Raw genomic sequence first — 23,161 nt, forward strand, 5'->3', positions numbered from 1 at the left:
ATATATCTTCAACCACATCTTTACCAGCACTATGCTGCACAGTTTATCCTACTTTCTCCCTTACTTCATTATATTAAATTTTATCCTACCCATCTATGTTTCCTTTTCCCCATCCTCTTTTTCAACAAGCTCTTTAAATAGTTCATTATTGTGTCTTTGTATATGTAGTTTAATTCAAAAGCCTTCTTTGCTACATAAGATATACTGAGCTTTCCTATACCTTTGTTCTCATAGCAGATTGTACTTATATCTATCACAGTACTTTTTATCATACTTATAATTGTTTGTTTACATGTTTGTGTCACACTAGATTTATAACTCAATGATAGCAAAAACTCTTTTGTTCACAATTCAATACTCAGTGTTTAGAAAAGTTCTAGCTTAAATAAATATCATGGATTGATTATCTACTGTGTTAATAATTTATGAATTGACTAAAAATGTCTGTGACAAATATAGCCTAAGTCAGAGCCCTTGGGGGGAGGCAGAAGGAGAAGCGTACTTACAAAGATTTTCAAAATAGATTAGAAGTGAGAAAGTAGAGGTGAAGAGTCTAGACAGAACTTGTGATTAATTAAATGAGAACAGAAAGAATAAAATGTGGTGGAAGATCCAATTGCAAATACAAATAAAAAGTAAGAAGCTATTGAGAGTTGTAAACATTAAGGCAAAAGCATCATGTGTCTTCACTGTGATACATATTTCTCCTCTTCAATACATGTGACAAGTTTGCAAGAAACTATTAATTGCCTAAGCATTTTATTATTTCATTCTCCATGGTGGTAGTCTTAATTAAAAAGTTCAATAAATATAATTCTATTCTAAAATGAACAGAGACAAGGAATTTACTAGTTTAAAGAGCAGGGCAGCTTGGATATTGAATATAAAACAATGCCTATTTTTTAGACTATTTTGAAATTAATTATAAGTTAAACTATTGTTAAATATTATATATTAAAGATAAAATATAAAAGTTATTATTAGAATCTTAAAGTCTTTTCACTGTCAATGAATATTTTTCAATATATGAAATGATGTCTCTGAACAAAGAACATGGCCCAGCCTCTCTTACAGATGTAAATAATTAAAGAGTATGTACTCCAGTAAGTAGTTTCATTCCAATCAGGCTATTTCTCAGAATGTCAGAGTTTAGGGAGGATTCTGAGTTTCTTGTGAACCTCACCTCTGACATTAAATTTTTTTGGCTTTGTTGAGGATATTGAACTAAACATCAAAAGATAATGAACTAGATTTTTTGTTGAAAGCCTGCTGTGTTTGAGATTCACTAGGAAAAAAGTAGGAAATGCTCTGTTCAAAGCATTACTGTGAAGACCCTTTGAACACTTAGCAATGTCAGATACAATACATGACATCTTTACTGAAATCACAGCAATTGAAGCATCACATTCCTTTTTCATATAAAAATGTATTTTTTTTTTCTTCTTACCTTGCTGTACAAAGGATCCATACACAAACCACATGGAGTTGTAGAGAGTAGTAGAACTCATTGATCCCATTTGTAATCGTGGGGGGTTAAGCCAATTCAGAAGGTAGACCAGCAGACCCACAAGAAGGACTGTGCCAGCAATGCAAGCCCATAGAGAGAGATCAAATGGTGCAAGACAGGCAAACATATCCACTGTCTTTTCAGCTCTTCGAAGCAGTACTCCCACTGAGTAGTCCATGTAACGTGTTGTAAAATCCACCACATTCTCTCGATCTGGGGTGATTGTTAAAGCAGAAATCCCTATGTCCGCTCTCTAAGAAATTGAAAGAGAAAAGAATTCATTAAGAGTGTGAAAAACAATTTGATTTATGACACTTTGGCTTGCCTTGAGGAAAAAAAAGTAGATGCCTCAGACAACATCTTAAGTCTTTTTATACGAACTGAAAAACACTGCAGAGACTTCTTAGAGGAGAGTTGTATATGAATTTTGAATTTCTTTTTTTAAAAATATATATGTTTTATTGATTTTTTACAGAAAGGAAGGAAGAGAGAGAGTCAGAAACATCGATCAGCTGCCTCCTGCACACCCCCCACTGGGGATGTGCCCACTGGGGATGTGCCAGCAACCAAGGTACATGACCTTGACCGGAATCAAACCTGGGACCTTTCAGTCCGGAGGCCGACTCTCTGTCCACTGAGCCAAACCGGTTTTGGTGAATTTTGAATTTCTTATTGAAAACTATGCCCCACCAGTGTCAGACAAATTACCTTGTTCATATTACCTGTGAAATAAGCATGTGAAATCAGTGAAGAATATTTTAGATGTAGATAATATCTGAAGGAAATTGTCTTTTCTCCTGGGTCTCATTTTATCAAGGTCTTCATTATCACAGTAACAAAGGCAAAACTTATTCTAAAAAATTATTTCTGAGAAAATGTTCCTGAGATATTCAGTATGCCTCTAACGTGTAAATTATTAGGCAGTTTATTTTAAAAACTTAACATAGCCTTTTACCCTTTGTTTAGACTTCTCTGTATAAAATTTATATTACTGATCTCTAAACATATTAGTGTGTTAGAACTTTCACAAAGCACTAAATTATGTCATATACCAGAGATTTCTACCATGATCTTATTGAATAAACCTCAGAAACATTTTAATGAACAATTAAAAATTAAGAAGACAAATAATTCTTGGAGTTATATCCTCACTCCTCAGTTTGTGTCACCTTAGATTGAGTGACAGCCCTCAAAATTACAGCATATGCTATTTTATTTATTTAAAGTGCATAGTGGAATTTCACTGAGAACACTAAAAATGACTTCAAGTTTAAATTCTTTGACATGAAAAACATATTTAAATATATAAAAGATGGCATCTTTGAAATAATGATGTGTAGCTAAGATTAAAGCTGTGAGAAACTTCTTCCAGACAAATGCAAACAATAGTAAATTATTTGTTGAACATTTCCATTATTTTTCTTTTTTATTGTTTTATGAAACAATATAGAAACTGATTTTATTGCTTTTGGGGATAAGAACAAATAAAAAATAACATTCCTAGTATAATGCTAAACCAACTTAGATAAATCTAATCTCTGAAGACATAGTCACAAAAATTTAACATTTAGTTAAAATATATTTAAAATATATTTACATATATACATACACATTCTGTTCTTGCAGTTAATAAATATAAACATCATAATAAAGCTATGTTTTTTTTTATTTCAAAGCCTGTCCTCATAACACTTTTATCATACTCCATTCATTATCTAAAAGACCATATTATAGGTAGTTCAGGTAACTGATTTAAGTATACTTATTAACTTAAGAAAGTCTAAATTTTTTTTAAAAAATTGTACTATTTACAATGCAACAAAGCCATTTAATTTTAATAGCATGAGTTTAGAATTAACTGAGAAGTAGTAAACTTAATAATGACTATGTGAGAGTAAACTTATAGAGAAATAATTATGACTGCTCTCAAACTCATATTTTTATTTTTTTATTGCTAGATACTAGGAACCAAGCCTTTTCAGATTGAAAATCTAACCTGGATCCTTAGCTCTCCAGTTCTAACTTTCTGAGCTTCAATTTACCTATTTATGAAATAAACATAACTATGTTTACTATGACAACTGTAATCCTAATGGTGAATAAATAACTCTCCAAGAGTCAGGCTCTCAGAAGGTACATTTACTTTTTCAGGACATACAGTGCTATGGATTAGTAATTTACTAATTGATGTACTGTGACCCAAGCATTTTATGACTCAACTAAAGTCAGGAAATTCCACCTAAGGAGATATTTACTGACAACATGCTGATTATTTTAAATGGTCATTATTAGTTTGCTGATAATTAAATGTTTTACATCAAAATGATTATGAATAGGACTTGTAATATACTGCTTTTCATAGTAGAGACCTGTAGTATTACAAAGTGAATGTCTATCATGAGAAAAAGAATATCTATTGAATAATGTGTTTTTAATTTTTAAAAGGTAGCCAATTGTATTGCATGTGCTAAAATATTTATTAAATATAATAATTACTTGTCATATTTCTTTAGAGAACTTTCTGCTTCAATCTCAACACTTACTTAGTTTGTTCTCAAGGAGAAATTCCCAGTCTCCCTATGGAGGGCATATCAAAATCACACAGCGGGGGGGAAAAAGAGGTTTACAATTTTGAGTACATGGAACACAGAGCTTTCCTTGTATTATAATTATTTCATTATTTTCCATATAAATAACAGTAAACCTACATTCCTCCCATTCTGGCTTTTCCAACTGCACAAATACATTTACATGGATACAGCATATATACACTTGCACACACATTTTCTCCTCTCTGAGGTTATATACACTATCATAAGGAAGTGCATTTGTCCATCCTTTATAAACGATAATATAGCAAACCACTGTGTTTGGTATAAGTATGTGATGGTCCTTACTTATATTAGAGAAACTGTACTGAGGCAGAAAAAAAAAACAAGAATCACAGATCCAGTGGACGAAATTCGTGCACTGTGTGTGGAGGGGTGGTCCCTCAGCCTGGCCTGCGCCCTCTCACAGTCTGGAAGTTCTACGATTGATTGCCCTAAAGAGCTAGGCCCTGACCACCCAGCCAGAGCTCCATGATTGATCGCATCGCATAGGGAAGCATAGACTACCCACAACAGTGCCGCAAGCCCCATAGCCTAGGTCTCCCTCTTTGAGGAGATTGATCGCAGGGCTCTGCCATCAACTGCCCCAAACAGGTAGGCCCTGCCCACCTGGCCAGGCTCTGCAAAGGATTGCCCCTGCAGAGGGAGGCCCGCCCACCTGCCACAGCCTGCAGGTTGGTGGCCTGGGCCTCTTTCTGCAAGGCGATCATGGGGCGATGATTGAGCCTCAAGCAATCTCATCACACCCGCCTTGGCTGGCCTTGCATCAATGGGTGTCATAGTGTGGTCATCCAAATGTTCAGTCATTCCTGTTTGGTTGTTCAGTCGATTTGCATAATACACTTGTATTATTATAGATGTATGTATTCAATATGTATGTCATTTCACTTGTCCAGTTTTATACAATCACTTTTCAAATCTCTACTCTTTTGAAACCTTTCATGTTTTCACTCCTTCCCCCCCCCCCCCCCACAATCTCTTGGAGGATGACCTCCACTGCTATTTTGTAGCAAACATAGAAGGTAGATTAAAATTCACATTTACTTTCACCTCTCAGCCTATATCCACACCCAGGCTCTACTTAGCTTATATTTACAAGAGAGGAGCTGTCCTCTATCTAAGGCCAATCCCCTCTCTTTAAGATACTTTAATTCCTGCCTCATGTATTCTCCATCACCCTATAAACTGTAAATTTCCTATGAAAAGATTATTGAACTCTTCTTGTTCATTAGAATAAAAACAAAAAGAGAAAAGCCTTTCCTTCTACTCCTTATGACCTCTGATTCTCATTATCTGTCCTCTCTTCTGTCATAGTCAGTTTTCTTAAAGATTTGTCTGTGTTTCCACAGCTCTCAGTCACACTGGGAAAACTCTTTTGTGCCCATATTGTTGAGTACTTATTACTCAATGGACACAGCATGTCTTAATCTTCACATTGCTGAATCAAATGGACATAATTTAGTGCTCATCTGTTTAGGCTTCTTGACAACATTTGAGAGTGATGATTGCTCTTTCCATCATAAAGATTTTTTGTCTTGGATTTCATGACATAATATAAGCCTCTTTCTCTGTTCCTTTTTCAAGCTTATGCTGATAATCCTCTGTCTTTTGGCCTATACTCTTTTCTCGTTCAAGATTCTCTGTTGAGGTGATCCCATTCATGTCCATTACTTTCAAGATTATAATTTACATATAGATTTATAAATTTTATTTTAAGTTGAGTATTGGAGTCAAGACTTATTTATGCAACCACATACTTAACATTTCTACTAAATGTCTCAAAAATCTCAAATTTAACATGGCCAAGATCATATTCATTTTACTCATCTCTGACCAGTCCTCTCCCAGTGTCTCCTGCCTCAATGAATATATTTCTACAGAGAAAACGTGACCTGCCACAGTTGAAAGATTTCAGTAGACTTGCATTGCTCGAATGAAAAAGATAAAAATCTTTAGCATAGCTTAGATATCTTTAGATAGACTGCCTGATAACAATCTTTCAAATATTATACTTTCACATTGAACCATTTTTTCCCCAAAACTTTGTCCGGATGCATGGTCTCTGTATGTGCTGTTTTCATTGTCTGGATTGACTCTCCTAAAACTTATCCAAGTAAACTCACTCTTATTCATTAATCCAGCTCAATTATTACTCCCTCAGGGAAGCTATACATGACTCCCTTTGATAACAATAATAATTATTAAAAAAATAATTCTTGTTTACATTATCAGAAGTCTATATTCCTCACTTCTCCAACAGTTATGACAGTTATAATTGTAAACATATTTGTATAAATTTTTGAATAATATCTGACTCTTCTACTATGTAACTATAAATGTGGTAGTTATGATTTTGCTTTTTATAATTTGACATATTCTTTGTATCTACCACACTTGTCCAGCTTAGACTTATAATTAATCAATATTTACTTCCCATATGAATGAATAAACATGAACATTTACTACATATAATAAATATAATTCTTATATTTCCCTATTTTCTTTATCTCTCTATTTTTTCAGAATTCCCAATAGATAGAAGTTTTTAAAGAATACAAAGAAAAGGATAAAATAAAAATTTACTAACTTTTATAGCAGTAATAAGACATTTATATCTTAATGAATCATTACTTCATTTTAATAAAAAATTAAAATAAGTTTCTAGGTTCCTCAATATATTTATATTTATATTATTTGAAATTAGTTAAGGTAATTAAGAGCTTATTATACTGTCAATATATTATAAAAGATTCTTTTTCAAATGTTTAATGTAAAAATGATCATTGATATTTTCATAAGAACTAGCATTAAAACTGGGATATAAGTAATTTTTTCAAACTATTTTAATTAAAATAGTTATAACTTTTTTTAAAGGAAACATAAGATTTGCATTCTTTCAAGGCAAGAAGAGGAGATAATGCAATGGGATGACTAATTAGCTATACAATTTTAAATCTTAGAAGCTTAAGCTTAAGTTGAAAATCTTTTATTTAAATTTAATCTGAAATAAATGATCATATTGAATAAATAAGCATCTAATTTATGCTTCATCATAATGCTAAGAAGATTATATCAATTATACTGAAGTTATGCATTTATTTAATGCTTACTTACTATATATCTAATGCCTTGCTATATATTCTATAAACATTATTTTATTTGCTAATCCAATGGCCTTTTTACAATGTGAATAATTTAAATTTGAAGCATTCTAGTTATTATAAAACATTTATTTGATACTGGCTTGATATGTACTGACCTCTATCATTTAATAAGTGTCTTAGTTTTATCATATATAAATTACAGTATTAATCTAAATAGATCTGTGTTATGACAATTTTTCATATATTGGAAGAACACTATCTTATTCCTCATAAGGAAATATTATTTTAAACCTAAAAGTAATTTGCTTATTCAATCACTCTTTCCAAGATATGATTTCCATGTTCCTCAAAATACTAGCCATTCCCCTATGGAAATAGTATAATGCATCAATGTTTCCTCAACTGATATGGACAATATGTGTTTTTTTCCCTAATGTCATTGGAGTTTGAATCATTTTTATTAGGTAAATTACAAAATATTTTTATACAAAGCTTAGGATCAAATACATTTTAAAATATTGTTAAATGAAACATTATCAATCTAGAAATTCTCATGAATCCTATGCAATTGATTTTGAAACAAATATTGGATTCTATATTAGTCCTTCAACAATTTAATTGTTTGGTTCTTTGTATAATTCACATCTGTCTGAAATATTTTTGAACCTTTACCTATCATCCATTATATCAACATTTTCTATAGCTTTGGGTTATTTGTAAGTTACAGAACTGGCCTTTAATTCACGTTACTATAAAATATTGATGAACAGTAAATGAAAAAGTTCAAAGCATTGCAACTTGCCTCTAAAGTTTAAAGTTCTACCCACTTTGGCAATAGCTCTTTAGTTAATACTCTAGATATCTTTAAAAGTCACCTATGAGTATTCTTTACTGCACTATCATCCAGCCAGGTTTCTCCATGTAAGTGCTTTGTAAAAGCATTATTGAACTCAAAATACATGTGTAATCAGATATTCATTGTCTCATGAATAGTAATGTTATCAAAAAAGAAAATGAACTGTTAAATATTTTTTTTACCACCTACAGCATGTCTGATTAATAATCCACTCTGATGAAACTCAGTGCTCTGTCAGAATAAATTTATTTTTCTAATTCTGAATATGCCAATCTCTATAACGTCTCTCTTTTTCATGTTTTGTACATAGATATTATTTATAGTATTATAACTCATATATCACCCAAGGAAAGGCATTCATTTCCCAGGATATCATTCGTTTGGACCTGGAAATTTTAACTTAGTAAGAGTACTTATCATAAGCTTCAATTCTATCAAAATTTGCTCCCATATCATTCACACCTTAAATATTTTTTGCACCAAGTGGAAGAAAATTAATTACTGAAGAGCTGTGGCACACATTTAACAAGCACTATGTCTATCTCTGCCTATTCAACTTCTTAAACTTTACATATTCTGCTGCTCTTCATAAGAATAAGTTGTTCACGGATTTATAAACTTTTTTTTAACAGTTTTCTTAAATCTCGTATATTCTTTGGCCTTCAAATAATGTTTTTTTGTTTGTTTGTTTATTTGTTTTGTTCTCTAAACATCCTTTGATTTTATTGATAAGAATTTACTTTCTGAAGAAATGCTAAAGGAGAAATACAAGGTGCAGGAGAGAGGGAAAGGACTGAAGGAAGGAAAGGAGGGAGGGAAGGAAGAATGTATTCATGTTTTATTAATGAAATATGACACGACTTTGGGCAAGTAGCCAAACTATCATTTTATTTTATTATTATTTTTTTTCTTATTTTATTGATTTTTTACAGAGAGGCAGAGAGAGGGACAGAGAGCCAGAAACATCGATGAGAGAGAATCATCGATCAGCTGCTTCCTGCAAACTCCCCACCGGGGATGTGCCTGCAACCAAGGTACATGCCCTTGACTGGAATCAAATCCAGGAGCCCTCAGTCCAAAGGCCAACGCTCTATCCACTGAGCCAAACCGGTTTCGGCCCTTCATCATTTTAGATTACTTATGCTAAAAACTCTTTATTGAGACCTTATTATATAATTGTCCTATTTTTGTTAATATAAGAATACAAATGTTTTGTTCTTAATACTTTAAATCTAAAGATTTTTAAAGGTCAGCAGAACTTTCCAAGTAAATTCAGCATATCAGTTATTATTAATCATAGTAGAAGTCAAACTATAAAGTACTGAGGGAAAGAAAAATAAGCAAATTTTCAAATTAATTACAAACTATTAATTTTCTCAGTCAATTTTGTAATATTTATTTGAAAAAAAACCATAGATTTGTTTTAATATGTCACTGTTATAAACGAATATTTTAGTTTTAACTACAAACATATAACAAAATATTAGGTAGAATCAATTAAATTGTTGTTAAAATAACTTTTATTCAGAAATAAAAATCACATTTAATAAAACCAGAAAAAAATTCAAAGAACAAACAATTATAAAGAAGTCTTTCAAATCCCAATAAAGTAGCCAGTATTGGATTCCCTTATTGTTCTCAGATGTTTACTTTCAAACTTCTAAGGTTTTTGTGAGCTCATTGAAAGGATAGTATTAATTTGATTATAGCTTAGTGCAAAGTATGACAACTAGCTATCCAAAAAAAGATGAGTATTAAGGATACTTTATTACTACTACTATTTAAAATTTAGACTGTGCTTACTATTCCCAACTATCCAAAGATTACTTTAACTAATCTTCACAAGTACTCTGTGAAATACAAATATTAGTTCCATTTGATAGGTAAGAAAATTGAGACACAGACAGATCAAGCAACTTTGCCTAAGGTCAGATGGCTAAAATCCAGGATTTCAATCCAGACAGGTTGTCTCCTGTGTCAACATAACTACATTTTTCACCCCAAAATAATTAGCTAGCTACCTTAATATTGTTCTACAAGAACCCATAATTTCTTTTCCTGACTTGAAATAACTCCTTCATCCTGGACTCTAACTAATGAATCCAGGATCCTGTCTTGCATGCTCTGGAATAGAACTGAAACCTCTGTTCTCAAAGACTGGGTAAGGTTTCTTGTAAAACATTCTGGGTCCAGACCTTTTATGTGGAGGAGTTCCTTGATAACTTTTTTTTTTTTTTTTTTTTTTGGTGGAAATTGGTCGAGGCTTTCTATTTTTCACTTGATAGGATTAGCTAAAGACTTATCTCTTTTGTTGATATTTTCTAAGAACAAGAATTTAATTTACTATTTTTTTCTGTTACCTTATTACTTTCTCCTTTTATTCTTATCTCCTGTTAACTTTTCTAATATTTTTTTAAGCTTTTGGAGATGAAATTAAATATATTTTCTTCTCATTCTTTCATTTTTACTGATATGAATTTTTAATCTATGAGCCATTCTTTTAAATATTCCTTTATAGTTTCGGATATAACTCAAAGTTTGTGGACAAATGTTCATGAAGAGGGAAGGCTGTGAGTAGAGCATAAAATGTGGTAGGGAAGGCTGTGAGTAGAGCAGGTTGTGGGATGGTGGTAAAATCAAAATTCCATTCTGAACATGTTGTGTTTAAGGTATCCATTAGACATCTAATAGGAAATGCTGAGTGTCAGTAAGAAATATGTCTGCAGTTCAGGTGAGAGGTCTGAGCAGAAGAAGCAAGTTTGAAAAGTGGCCAGCTTATAGATAATAACTGAATCCTTGAGACTGGAAGAAAATGTTCATTATGAGTTTCTCTCTCTCTCTCTCTCTCTCTCTCTCTCTCTCTCTCTCTCTCTCTCTCTCTCTCTCTCCCCCTCTCTCTCCTTCCCCACCCCCCACCCCTCACCTCTCACTATCTAGCTATCTAGCTCTTGGAGAACAAGAACTCTGTGTTCTATATTTTGTGTAGTCCCCACAATGCTAGCCACACATTAGGTCCCAATAAATGCTTACTGAATGTCAAGTAGGAAGCAAGCTACAAGTTATTTATAAACTGAAGTAGTTCCGACATTATCCTGCAGCATTAAAAGGGATTTGAAAATACCATAATTTCTGCACTTCCCGAGAGGAAATAACTTCATCTTCAAAGAAAAGAACCATCAGAAAGAGTTTTTTAGTGATTAGAGACTTTTTCATCTTTCTGAGAAGCCATCTTAAAGCGGCTTGTGCACAGAGCATATATTGTAGAAGTAATCTCTGCCTGAAACACCCAAACTGCAAATCCACATTTCAATAAAATGCTAACCAAGGATAATGAGGAGAATTGAGTGAATTTTTATTTTCATTACAGAAATAATTTCCCATCATTTAAGAATTCACTTAAGATTGCTATTCTAGATGTTTTTATAGCTCCGCATGGGGGAATATAAATTCTCTGTAAGTGAGAGAGAACTGGCTTCCAGAAACAGTTTGTCTCTATGAGAAGTGAATCTAGACTGGCTGTGCTCCTAGTGACTCTATGAAACATTAAGTGAAATGCAATGGAAAGGACACATTCAGATGACCTTGATTGGGAACTTCAGCAGTCTCCCCCCTCCTTTGATAGCCTTCAGCCCTGTTAGGTGCCCAGATGTTTTCTTGTTTTAATTAGGGAAGTCTTTACTTATTTCAAAGTATGTCACTATAACATAATCAAGTTACAGAGAAAAACTCAGAATCATGAAGACTTAAAAGAATTGAAATCGAGTATCCAAATGGTAAGCAAGAGTAAACTTATGATTACCTTTCAAGATATGGATCTCCTTCTAAATATTCATTCTATTATTATTCAGATATTACATTCTGATAGTAAGTGAATTTAAATCAAATTCTTCCAATGGAGTTGGTACATTCACTGCTAACTACTAGTCAATGTTTAAGATTCTAAATATAGTTTTGATGTGTAATAAAGGATGTTGCTATTTCTTTTTACTATTGAAGTTAACCTTTGTGTTGAGCAGTTCAGGTACTTAACCTTGCAAAAATAAAGGAAAGAAGGGCTATACTCCCTATTGCATCAACTACTTACTTTCCTAGACTACATACATTTTTCTTTTTTTCTTCTTATTTTAGGAATACTTTTTGTTTTTACATTTTGTTGTAAATACTCTTTCATTGCACAAGCACAGTAAACCAACTACATACACTATGGGACATGTATTTGTGGGCTTATCCAGAACCCTAACTGCCAAGACCTAGGGTGAATCCACACAGATGTAACTAGCTGAAGAGAGAATGATCAAATGAACATAAATTTAGAAGAACCTGGGGTCAAAATGATCTGCCAGCTTCTGTGACCTTGATAAATTACTTCTGCTGCCCAATTTCTTCCTATAAAAATGCTAATGTTTATTACTTCGTTCACAGAGCAAAAAAGCACAAAATGAACAAAAAAATAAAACTGCCCCAAAAGAATACAGACTTGTTAGAACAACCTTCTTTTCTACAACAACCTGTTCAAAAGTAAGGGCCTTTAGTATCGGGACAGCCATATCATTGCACTGCATAGCTTTTGGGATCAAACAGCAGTTATTATTTTAATTTACATTCTGTAAACATTTCATCATAAAATACAGCAAGCAATTAAATCTCCCAACCAGGATCTAGGTGTTCCTAACCCAGTAGGGGGAAACGAAATCTCATCTATTAGCTAAAGTAGGGGTGTCGAACTCAATCAGAGAAGGGGCCAAAATCTAAAATCCAGCCTAAATCTCGGGCCGAATGGTTTACTGAACAGTCATAAACTGTCATTGTGATGGAAACGCAGCGGAGTGCAGTGATGACAGCTCGGTGCGGGCCACATTGCAAGGCCTGGCGGGACGGATTTGGCCCGCGGGCCTTGTGTTTGACACATGTGAGCTAAAGAGAGGGGAGTTCAGGCTAGCTTGTATTCTAGTCTTGGAAAGCTAGCAATGTAATTTTAACAGAATGGGAAAAATTCATAGAAAAGCACCAAGATGTCCAGGGAAGCTAACTAATAGGGTTCATTATATAATTATCGTATTATATTATAGAAGGGTCCCCCAACTGTACACAACTACAGAAATGAAGATGATCCTGAAGTACTAAACCAGACATTAAATGTGGCTGTATATTTCAGAGAATTCAGAGCCTTCCCTCAGAATATATTCTCTAACAAAGTAATTCACTTGGTTTCTCAAGTCAGAAATGATCAAATTGACAACATTTTATGTAATGGATTTACCTAATAAATTCTCCAAATCTTGCTCCTTACTTTATTTTATCTAATGACACCAATCTCTTGACTCAACGAGAAGCTACTAATTTAGCATTTATTATAGAAATAATTCCCTAGCACAAAAAGACTCTGTTTATCTGCTAAGTCAATTTCTGAAGTTCTTGGACTTTGCTTTACCATTCACATAATATAGACCATTTCAATTTCCTCCCATTTCCCATATTTTCCCCTGAGAGCTTGTATTTTACAAAACCTGGATCACAAGTTCAGTGATTTAAAGTCTACTTTAAGGAAAACCTCCAAGCTCAGCCTCTCAAAATCTCACTCATTTAGCAGATAGTGTGCACCCAATTGCTGACTCTACCACTTCTTTATTTTATTGTCTAAAGGTTGACATATGTCTTCCTTCCCCCTTCTTAATTAGTCAGTCGACCATGGTACATTTTTAATATCCTCTTTCACTTGTAGCATATTTCTCTGTTTACAATTTCTAGACTAATATAGACTATTCTTTTATGAAATGAGCACCATAAATAAATATAGCCAAATAATTTAAACACAATGCCTAAGATTATATCCATAGGCACATAAAGAATTTCATGGTTCAAGTGCTCTTTAACAGTTACTTAGAATATCCTCACCAAAATCTGCAGTCCTTTTTATATCTGGAAGTTATCTTTCTCATTAATTTTACCTCAAACCATGACCATAGATAGATGAAATTCCAGGAAATAGATGGCATTTCAATAGCCTATGGTGGATCTCAAGATTTATGTAGTCTCGAGTTATGAGATTTTTTTTCATCTTAGCACTAGTCTTTATATCACCTTGGCTTTGACTAATTCAGTGGTCTGTTAATTTATACCTTATAACCCCCACATTTTTTTCATTCTACATATTTTACTGACTTTTTATTTGACTTCTGAAAGTTCTCTTTAAACCTAAGAGCCATTCCTAGATGCATCACACCCATTGGCAAATACTTTCTTTAGCTTTGATTCAAGAATGATTATGCACTACTTATCTGTGCTTGCCATCTATTAGACCAAGTGCTTAATGATTCAAGTTCTTTATCTGATTGAATTGCTCCTTACTATTTACAATGTCTGCCAATTAAATATCACCTGCAAATTTAGAAAATTGCTCCTACAACCATTCAGTAAGTAATTTGCATCTACATAATTTATTTCCTTTCACACATCTTCTCCTTCATCAGTGTAAATCTTTCCTTATAAACAACAAATGTTTTTGGTCTTTTTTTTTTTCTCTTCTACTTATATACACAGCTGTGTGGTCTCCCATATCTATACTCCAGCTACATCCTATATTTATATCAAGTGGATTCTCTGAACATTCATGATTCAGACATACAAGCATACATTTCTATGACCACATTCACTTTTTTAACTTCCTGTCTGATTATAGCTGACATACTCTGGGAAACTCAATCAGTCCATTAGTGCTTGTTTAGTCTAATTTAAGAATTAATGTCTTAGTCATTGTCCAATTTAAATGGTCTATAATGACCTCTTTTCTCTTAACACATTTTGATCCTGACTCCCTTTGCAAAGCTACATGTTTATTTCACAAGGTGTTGGAGCATTTATTAGGGGACAAGTGCATGCAGGGGAAGGGGTTCTTTGGTGAATGAGTTTTACTGGTGGATGCAGATATTTTCAAGACTGGTTTGCAATAATGGAAAAATATAATCAAAATATATAACAGGTTTTTTGGTACCCATGGGGCTATGTGGTAGTCTTCAGGCATTCCAGTGAAGATTCTCTTCATCCATAAGGTCCTCAGATTCTGCCTTTTCATGATCTCAGTGGGTGGTTTGCTCAAGAGGCAGCATTTGGTCTTTGTCCTACTAACTAATTAGCTCTGCCTCCTTCAGAGTAATGGGATTATTACAAAATTAACATCTTAGAGAATGGAGATGAGAATGTGGATCAATGTTGTGCCTCATAAAACTTGTTCTGGTGGCCCAGAATGCCCCATGCCTTCCCAATGACCCCTAGCATCCCCCTTTCCAGTGGAGAACCCTTAAACTCTCCTTCCCAAGTGAGCTCTCTCCTCCCTCTAGCTTTTTTGTCTCTCCTAGTAACAAAAATAACTATGTCTATCCTCCTTATCCGGGCTCAAGTTCAATAATTTGGGGCCTTACATACCATTTTGTGCATGATATTCATGTTATTCCAACATTCCAAATTTAGTTTTTGTAATGGAGTGAGAGGAATACTTGTATTTCCTAAACTGCTTTTTGTTTGTTTTTTAGTCATAAACAACATTCACATGGTTTTATGTGCACATTTACTGCTCCTGATAATTCCATTAGGATACTCTTTAGGTACCACAAAATCAAAATGTCTACAGCCAAACTCTATCTCTGTTGCCCTTTTCCAATCTGCTCTCTTTCTGTAGTCCCTATTTCTGTCCTCGACTGTCCATCTGCTTGTTTTCCTCAGATACATTTCTCATTGAGTCTCAACAACTCCATTATCTTCTCCTCCAAGTTATTAAGTTCAAGTAACTATATCTTAGACTATTGTTTTCTTAAAATCATCCTTTTTGTTAATCTCCGATCATTACTGTTTTGGTTTAGGCATTCCTTTGTTCCTCTCTAGACTGTTGTAAAAAAGCCATTTGTCTGTTTCCTTCTTTATTCCAATGCATTCTTGGCCCTACCTCAGCTATCTTTCTTAAAGCTAAATTAAATCTCAGTTTTTCTTATGTAAAAACCTTTAAATCTTTTATAATTGTCACTTCTAAATGATAAAGTCCAAACTCTTTAGCATGGCAAACATGCTTTTATAACTATCCCTATTGTTGCCTCTCCCACTCCCACTTATCTTCAAGACCTAGCTCAAATGTCTCTCCTTCTGTGAAATCTTTCCAACTCTTCAGGCAAAGGCTGCCACTCGGCCCCTGGGTTGCCATGGCACCCTGTATATATCACCCTATGGCATTTATAGCACTGCGTTTTAATTATTTATTTACACATTTGTCTTCCCTGTACACTATGAGATCTTTGAAGGCAAGAACAATGTCTTCCACTCCTTTGAATTTATGATGCTAGGCACATCGCCCAGAATGTTGCATGCATTCAAACATGTGTGGGGATAAATGGATGAATATAGGGCATTCTGCTTGGTATACAAAGTAAACACACACACACACACACACACACACACACACACACACACAAAAAAAAAAAAAAAAAAAAAAAAAAAAAAAAAAAAAAACCAACTTCAGCCAGTTTCCAAAAGAGGACTAGGCAAAGAAAAGGCCTCTATATCTATACTAGTATACCTACACTTATAGCTATACCATTAGCTGTACCTATAGCTATAGCTATAGCTATACCTATACCTACACCTATATTTCAAAAACCTAGTTTGAAAAAAAAGTGAAATATGTGATTTTAGAAGACAAGATTACCAGGAGATGGATATGGAGCAAAGCAGGATTTTAACTAGGGTTGCAAATTTAGGAAGGTGAAGTAAGGACAAATGAGGCAGTCTGAAGTTGAATGTGATCTATATGGAGTGTGACAAAATGTAAGTGGGAAGTGAGACAGAGACTGTATAAAATAATACATGCCTTTCTAAGGTGTTTCAATTTTTCCTAAACAACAGAGAAGTGACAGGTTTTTAAGAAAGAATTGGGATATTTGGAGAAGTTTAGAGATGCAAATATTTTTAGTTACTCCCCAAATCCTTCTTTATATAATCTTATTTTTGTCCTCTACTCATACTCATCCAAACTCCATCTGAACCTTCAGGTCTTAAAAACCTATGCTGAATGGTTTCTGAGCAATATTTTCATCACTGTCATATGACATGGTTTATTAAAATGCTTTTCAAATCAAACTCTGTTCCCCTATATAAACGCCCAAAGGAATTTAGCACTTGTATTATGGATTCAAACTGACTGAGCTTAAATCATGAATTCTCTACAACTTGGCTAAGTGACCATGGTCAAGTCCCATGATCTCTCTGTTTCATTTTCGCAGTATCTATTTCACAGGAATGTTTTGGATACTGAGAGCTAATAAATGTATAGTATGTAGACTTTATCAGCAATAGTAAGCTCTATATAAGTGCTAATAATTATTATTTGGTCAATTTCAAACCATGTTTTTTAATTTCCTCAGGTACCTGTGTTAATTGTCAGTGCTGTCAAGATTATTGCTAACTAAAATATAAGACTCTAATTATAAGTGATATTATATCTTTATTATAAAACAAAGCATATAAAATAGTTCTAAGCTATATAACACAGAGCTGTAGCTTTTTCATTATAAAATCACTAATCATTTGTATTTTACATATATACCTTATTTTTTTTACCTTTATTAATTGTCTTATTCCACTACAATAGATTTCCTATTACATTTATATTATCTATCATAATAGTTTCCTCTTTTAAAACTATAAATTTATGTCTTTATAGCATTAACTTCTGGGGTCTTAGTATTTTCTTATGGATTTTATGACTTCTTTATGACTTGTTTAATTATTACAGTTTTTTATTCACTAATGATTTAGATATTTGTGTCCGTGCAACCACTGTTGGTATCCATGTAATGTAAACCATATACCATTATTTTTAAGCCTCTGAAAGATACCTTTTGTTTTGCCTATCCTGTATTTTCCCTTCTAATAACAGCATCCCAACTTCCTGGGGGTTCAGCATTGCCCCATGATGCTTCAAATGTTTACACTGAGCTACTGCTACTCTAAGTGCTCAAGGTGGCCACATGGTGCAGGCCTGATGCTGAAAACACTGCACTCCCAGCTACATCAGTGCTGAAACTGTATAAAACTGAGGCTCTTTGTTGGGACTGTTGATAAAGAGAATCTATGGCTCTGGCGGGGTGGCTCAGTTGGTTAGAGCATGGTCACATGAACCAAAAGGTTTTGGGTTGCTTCCCAGTCAGGGCATATACCTAGTTTGGGAGCTTGATCCCCGATTGGGGATCAGTGTTTCTCTCTGGCATTGATGTCCTCCCCCCCCCCCAAATCAATAGAAAACATATGCTTGAGTGAGGATTTAAAAAAAGTGAGAATCTATGTTGATATTGGGATAGGTAAGAGAATGAAATCTAAGTCTGGGCTTGCTGAAAATCACTTTGCTGACACAAAAGGAGGGCCTGCCTGAGAACTGGGACAATACAATGAAAAGCAGAGCCGAGGTGAAGAGAGCAGATATGAAGGCCTGAAGAGATGAGCCTGGATCTCATCCCTGGGAGTGATAAGCCATTGAAGTATCTGTTCATTTCCATTGGACCATCATTTGAAACCAAAGACATCTGATTAATTTAGAGTGGAAAGTATGGGAAGATTATTTTTAAGATAGAGAATAACTTGAGTTTGTTTTTAAGCACTGAGAATAAAACAAAAATGTGAAAGATTGAGATAGAAGAGAAACAAAGTAAAGAAAGATAAAGGGCACTTTAATTTCACTCTATGCTAATTAGTCTCTGATGTATCTTTCCAGCCTGGTTACTTACCTGAACTCCAGACTCACCTCAAGCTATTTAGTTAATTTTCTGTTCGGTTAGCTCCAGGAAGGTGTATCCACAGTAAAGAGAATGGGCTCTGATGTCAAACAACCTGAACTCATATTTGAGTTCTTCTATTTATTAGCTATGTGACGTTGAGCAAGTTACTTAATCTTCTGTGCCCAGATTTTATTATTTACACAATGGGGATATAATTATATATATTTATAAGTATTTTTGAGTATATTTGTGAGGATTTAAGGAGTCAGTACTTATAAAGCTTTGGAAGAGTATTCAGCTTTTTGAAAATGCTAATTACTATTATTACTCATTTCTAAAATGTTAGTTTTCCTCTGCACTCTCTACTCTTTACCCAAATATTCCTTCTTTAGTTCTTATGCTAGTAAATGATCCCACTCTCAATTCAATTGTGGTAAAGTGGGAGTGACTGAATATAGTGGGTTATGTGGATTAAAAAACTTAAAATTATAAAAGCAAGAGCCCAAAATTTAGCCTTGCAATAAAGATAGAAATTTCTTTTAGATAAGGCTAAACTTAGTAGGTTGATTGATTTTATTAAAGAACAATGAGATAACATTAAAATATTTGAATAACAGGAAATGTTATTATCTAATGTATATCATAAAAGATCACTTGACTGCTATTCATTGATGTAAAAATATTTTCTAGATATTGAAGTTTCAGTGGTACATCAGATGTATAAACTCTTTGTCCCAATTAAACTTACATTTTAGCAGATAAAGATGAACAAGTAGGTGCATAGCAAGATGGTGATATGTGTTACAAAGAACAATAAACCAGACTAAGGGGAGAAAAGTAGTGCAGAGGGTAGACATTGCTTGAATAGGTTGGCCATGGAAGGTCTCTCTAATAATAACTTTTCAGCAGAGACTAGAGGTGGAGGGAAAGATCATTCTAGGAAGATCATTCAAGAAGTTCAAAAGGCAAAGTTGAGCAAGTGGTAGAAGAGGGAGAAGGACTGTGGGCTTGGAGCACAGGAGTGAGGTAGAAACAGAGGAGGTCACATGAGAATTAGTAGGGCAGAGTATGCAAATAATTTTAAGAATGGTTTTTATTCCAAGTTGGATGAGGTTTTATATATATAAAATTAAAAAGATTAAGAGAATACATGGAAGGATTTTGAGGTTAAAGAGAAAGAAAACAAGGAACTCATGCTAGATTCTCATAGTATTTTCAGTAAACTATGAGCTTTAACAACTAAAGATGAGAAGGGTATCAAGGATGGAGAGTGGGGCTATAAATGGAAACTTAAAAAGAATGGGAAATGTTTGAAATAGCCATTGTAGAGATGAAAATAAAGAATCAATATCTAATGAATTAAAGGACACTGGAGAATCAGTAAAGGCTCTACTGATAACTTAGCTACGATGGTGTAGACATGAACTCAGTCAGCCAAATACCATGAAATTCTATAGCAGCAACATATTATTCCTAGGTAGGATCATAGAGTGGAAACAAGGATGAACACAGAAAGCACAGGAAGAGATCAAGAGTTTCAGGGTGCCCTGTGGGGGAAATTATTTTTATTTTGAGTTTCCATTGAGTGAAAATTTACTTCTATCACTTCACAGAGACTATGAAGTATATTTGTTTTCTCAAATACTGGATTTCTGCTCTCTATTAATGAGACTCTATGCATGTGACCTCCCTTGTATTTTATTAATTACATGTGTGTCTTCTGGGGGGTTGGGGGTGGAGGGCTTCTCTTATCACCTCCACTAGATAGACTTCATAATATTTTCTTCTCATGCATTGAAAACTTAGAGACTTGGCTAAATATTCCTCTTTACCTCCAAACCTCCTAATAGATGTCAGTCTCCATGTAGATGTCTCTTACAACTATCATTGTGGGCCATTTTAAAAAATAGACATTATCTTTCAAAAGTAGTTCAGACTTACAGAAAAGTTGAACATACTAGTAAAGTACAGAAAGTTCCTATATACCACCTCCTATCCCTGCCATGCCATACCCACCCTACTTTTCCCTGTTATTAACATCTTGCATTAGTGAGGTACATTTATTACAACTGAATCAATGTAGACAGTATTTCTAACTAAAGTTGTTTATATTAGGGTTCACTATTTCAGGTGGGTTTTGACAAATGCATAGTATCATGTTTCTACCATTACAGAACATCCCTCTTTCCTATGAATATCCCTCTCTCCCTTTTAAACTCCAATTCCTTTTGTCTCTTCAAATGTTCTGTTATGACCCCCAAGTCAACACCTATATTTCAGTCTCTGGTTAATACTTTCTCTTTTACTAGATCTTCCATATCTTCACTTTTACTTCACCTGCTTTCAAGCTTATATTTACATTCTGATTACTTTTTTCTGAGCTTTTATCCAGGTCTATCTCCCCAGTCATGACCATGCTTCCTTGAACATTTTAGCTCTTCTTCCATCTCTATTTCCTGCCAAGTTTATTCAACCCTGATATGTATGTTTTAATCTTCCATTCTCTTACACTGAACATTTATTTTCAGCTGAAGAAAGTGACACTTTGGTGCAGATTGGTAGCATTGAAAAGTGGCAGTGTTAAATAAACTTCAGCTTAATCCTCAGTCCCACTGATCCATCCTTTTATCTACATTGATTTAGCATCACCATCACTGCCTTCAATATTTAACTCTCCCAATCTCCTGTATACTATTACATAGTACTTGTCCCCATTAATGTCAATAGACTTCATATTCTTTTTTTTTTCAAGAAATTTGAAGCATTGATATATGATCTCCTTCAGCCCTCTAACCTCTTGCCTCTAGATTTAAGGATTACCAGACACATTCTCACAATGTTCAGTTTTATTTTTTCAGTATTAAAAAAACAACAACAAACATATTCATCCCCCCAAAATAAATTCTTACTCTAAATTTTATTCTATTTTCTCTGGGATCTTTATCTCTCACATATTTACTTCTTTTTCTTATATTAAATTCTCCTTTATTTTCCTTCCTCAGTTTATAATTATACTAGGGTTTCTCTTAATTGAAAAATAAACAAAATAACAACTCTACCAATATCAATAAACTCTTTCTCTCTTCTCTTTCCAATCCAAACTTCTGAAAGAGTAATAGATATATGTTCTGTTACAGAATGCAACTCCAAGTTTTTCCATAACCTTTAGCAATCTAGCTTCTTTCCCCGCTGTGCTACCAAAGCAGTTCAGGCTTAAGTTACCCAAAACTTCCAAAGAGCCACCTTATTGGACATTTGCAAGTTCTCATGGCAAATATTTTGGACATTGCTAGTCATAGCTTTGTTTTTGAAACTCTTTTATTCTAACTGACCTCTTCCAGGTTCAGTTATTCTTTGACTTATTATTTATTCTCAATTGTATTTTCTTAACAGACTTTTCTTCTGTCAATTCATAAATGGTATATTTCTTTAGCTTAATCCTAAAATCAGCCCAGTAATCTCACTCTATGTGTTCAACAATCTCATGTATTTTCATGCAATCAACCACACTCCTAGGCTGATGACTCCCAAATATATGCCTCTTACTGGGCTTTTTTGTTGAGCTTTAGAGTCCTACAGATTTGTGAATCTTCCCCTGGCAAATCTAATTCATTCTATAATACTCTAAACTGACCTTATCCCTTTCCTTTCTAAATATTTCTTAGCAGCCTCCTTTATGATGAGTTATATACATCATCATCCTCTTATTCATTGTGAATTTACTATTACATATACTATAATTATAAATTATAAATTACCCTTTAATCTCCCTTCACCTTAGTCACTAAATTCTGTTAATCCTACCTCTTTTATGTCTTTAATATCATTTTTTTTTTACTCCATTCCTATTATTAGTGCCTTAAGACACAGTTTCATCTCTTCTTGGTTTGAGTGCTACAAAGACCTCTTATGCTATTTTTCACTTTTCTGCCTTTGCTTAATTTTTTTTTTTCTTTTTGTCTGTCTTTAGAGATCCTTTGCTTCCTGCCAACTCCATTTTACCTAGATGTTTATCACTTGTTATTCTTTAATCTCCATATGTATTTCCTTCTTTGGGAAGTTTAGCCCTTTTTTTTTCTTCTTATCTCTAGGGCTTTCTTAGTGTTCCATTCATGCCTCTGGCATTACACTTTCTGCAATCTACTATAATTATCTAGTTTAATGAATGTGTTTCCCACTGAGCTAAGAGATATTTAAGGGGAAGAACCATGTTTTATTTATCTTTGTGTCTCCAGTGCCTAACATAGCACATAGCACAGAGACCATCAATTAAATGTACTTGTTACAGACATCATTATCTTATTCACACTAGCTCTTGGCATTAATTG

The 23,161-nt window shown here is 33.7% G+C and overlaps 1 protein-coding gene across 1 annotated transcript in view; it reads right to left on the reverse strand.

Moving 5' to 3' along the window:
• GRID2 (glutamate ionotropic receptor delta type subunit 2) overlaps positions 1–23,161 on the reverse strand; it is a 1,260,684-nt gene that overhangs the window by 289,870 nt on the left and 947,653 nt on the right. Inside the window, exon 11 of the mRNA XM_036411398.2 lies at positions 1,448–1,760. Within this exon, the coding sequence (XP_036267291.1) occupies positions 1,448–1,760 (313 nt within the window). The remainder of the gene's footprint in view (positions 1–1,447; positions 1,761–23,161) is intronic.

The sequence above is a fragment of the Pipistrellus kuhlii genome, unplaced genomic scaffold (genome assembly GCF_014108245.1).
Source record: "Pipistrellus kuhlii isolate mPipKuh1 unplaced genomic scaffold, mPipKuh1.p scaffold_m20_p_1, whole genome shotgun sequence".
In the NCBI taxonomy this organism is placed as follows: Eukaryota; Metazoa; Chordata; class Mammalia; order Chiroptera; family Vespertilionidae; genus Pipistrellus; species Pipistrellus kuhlii.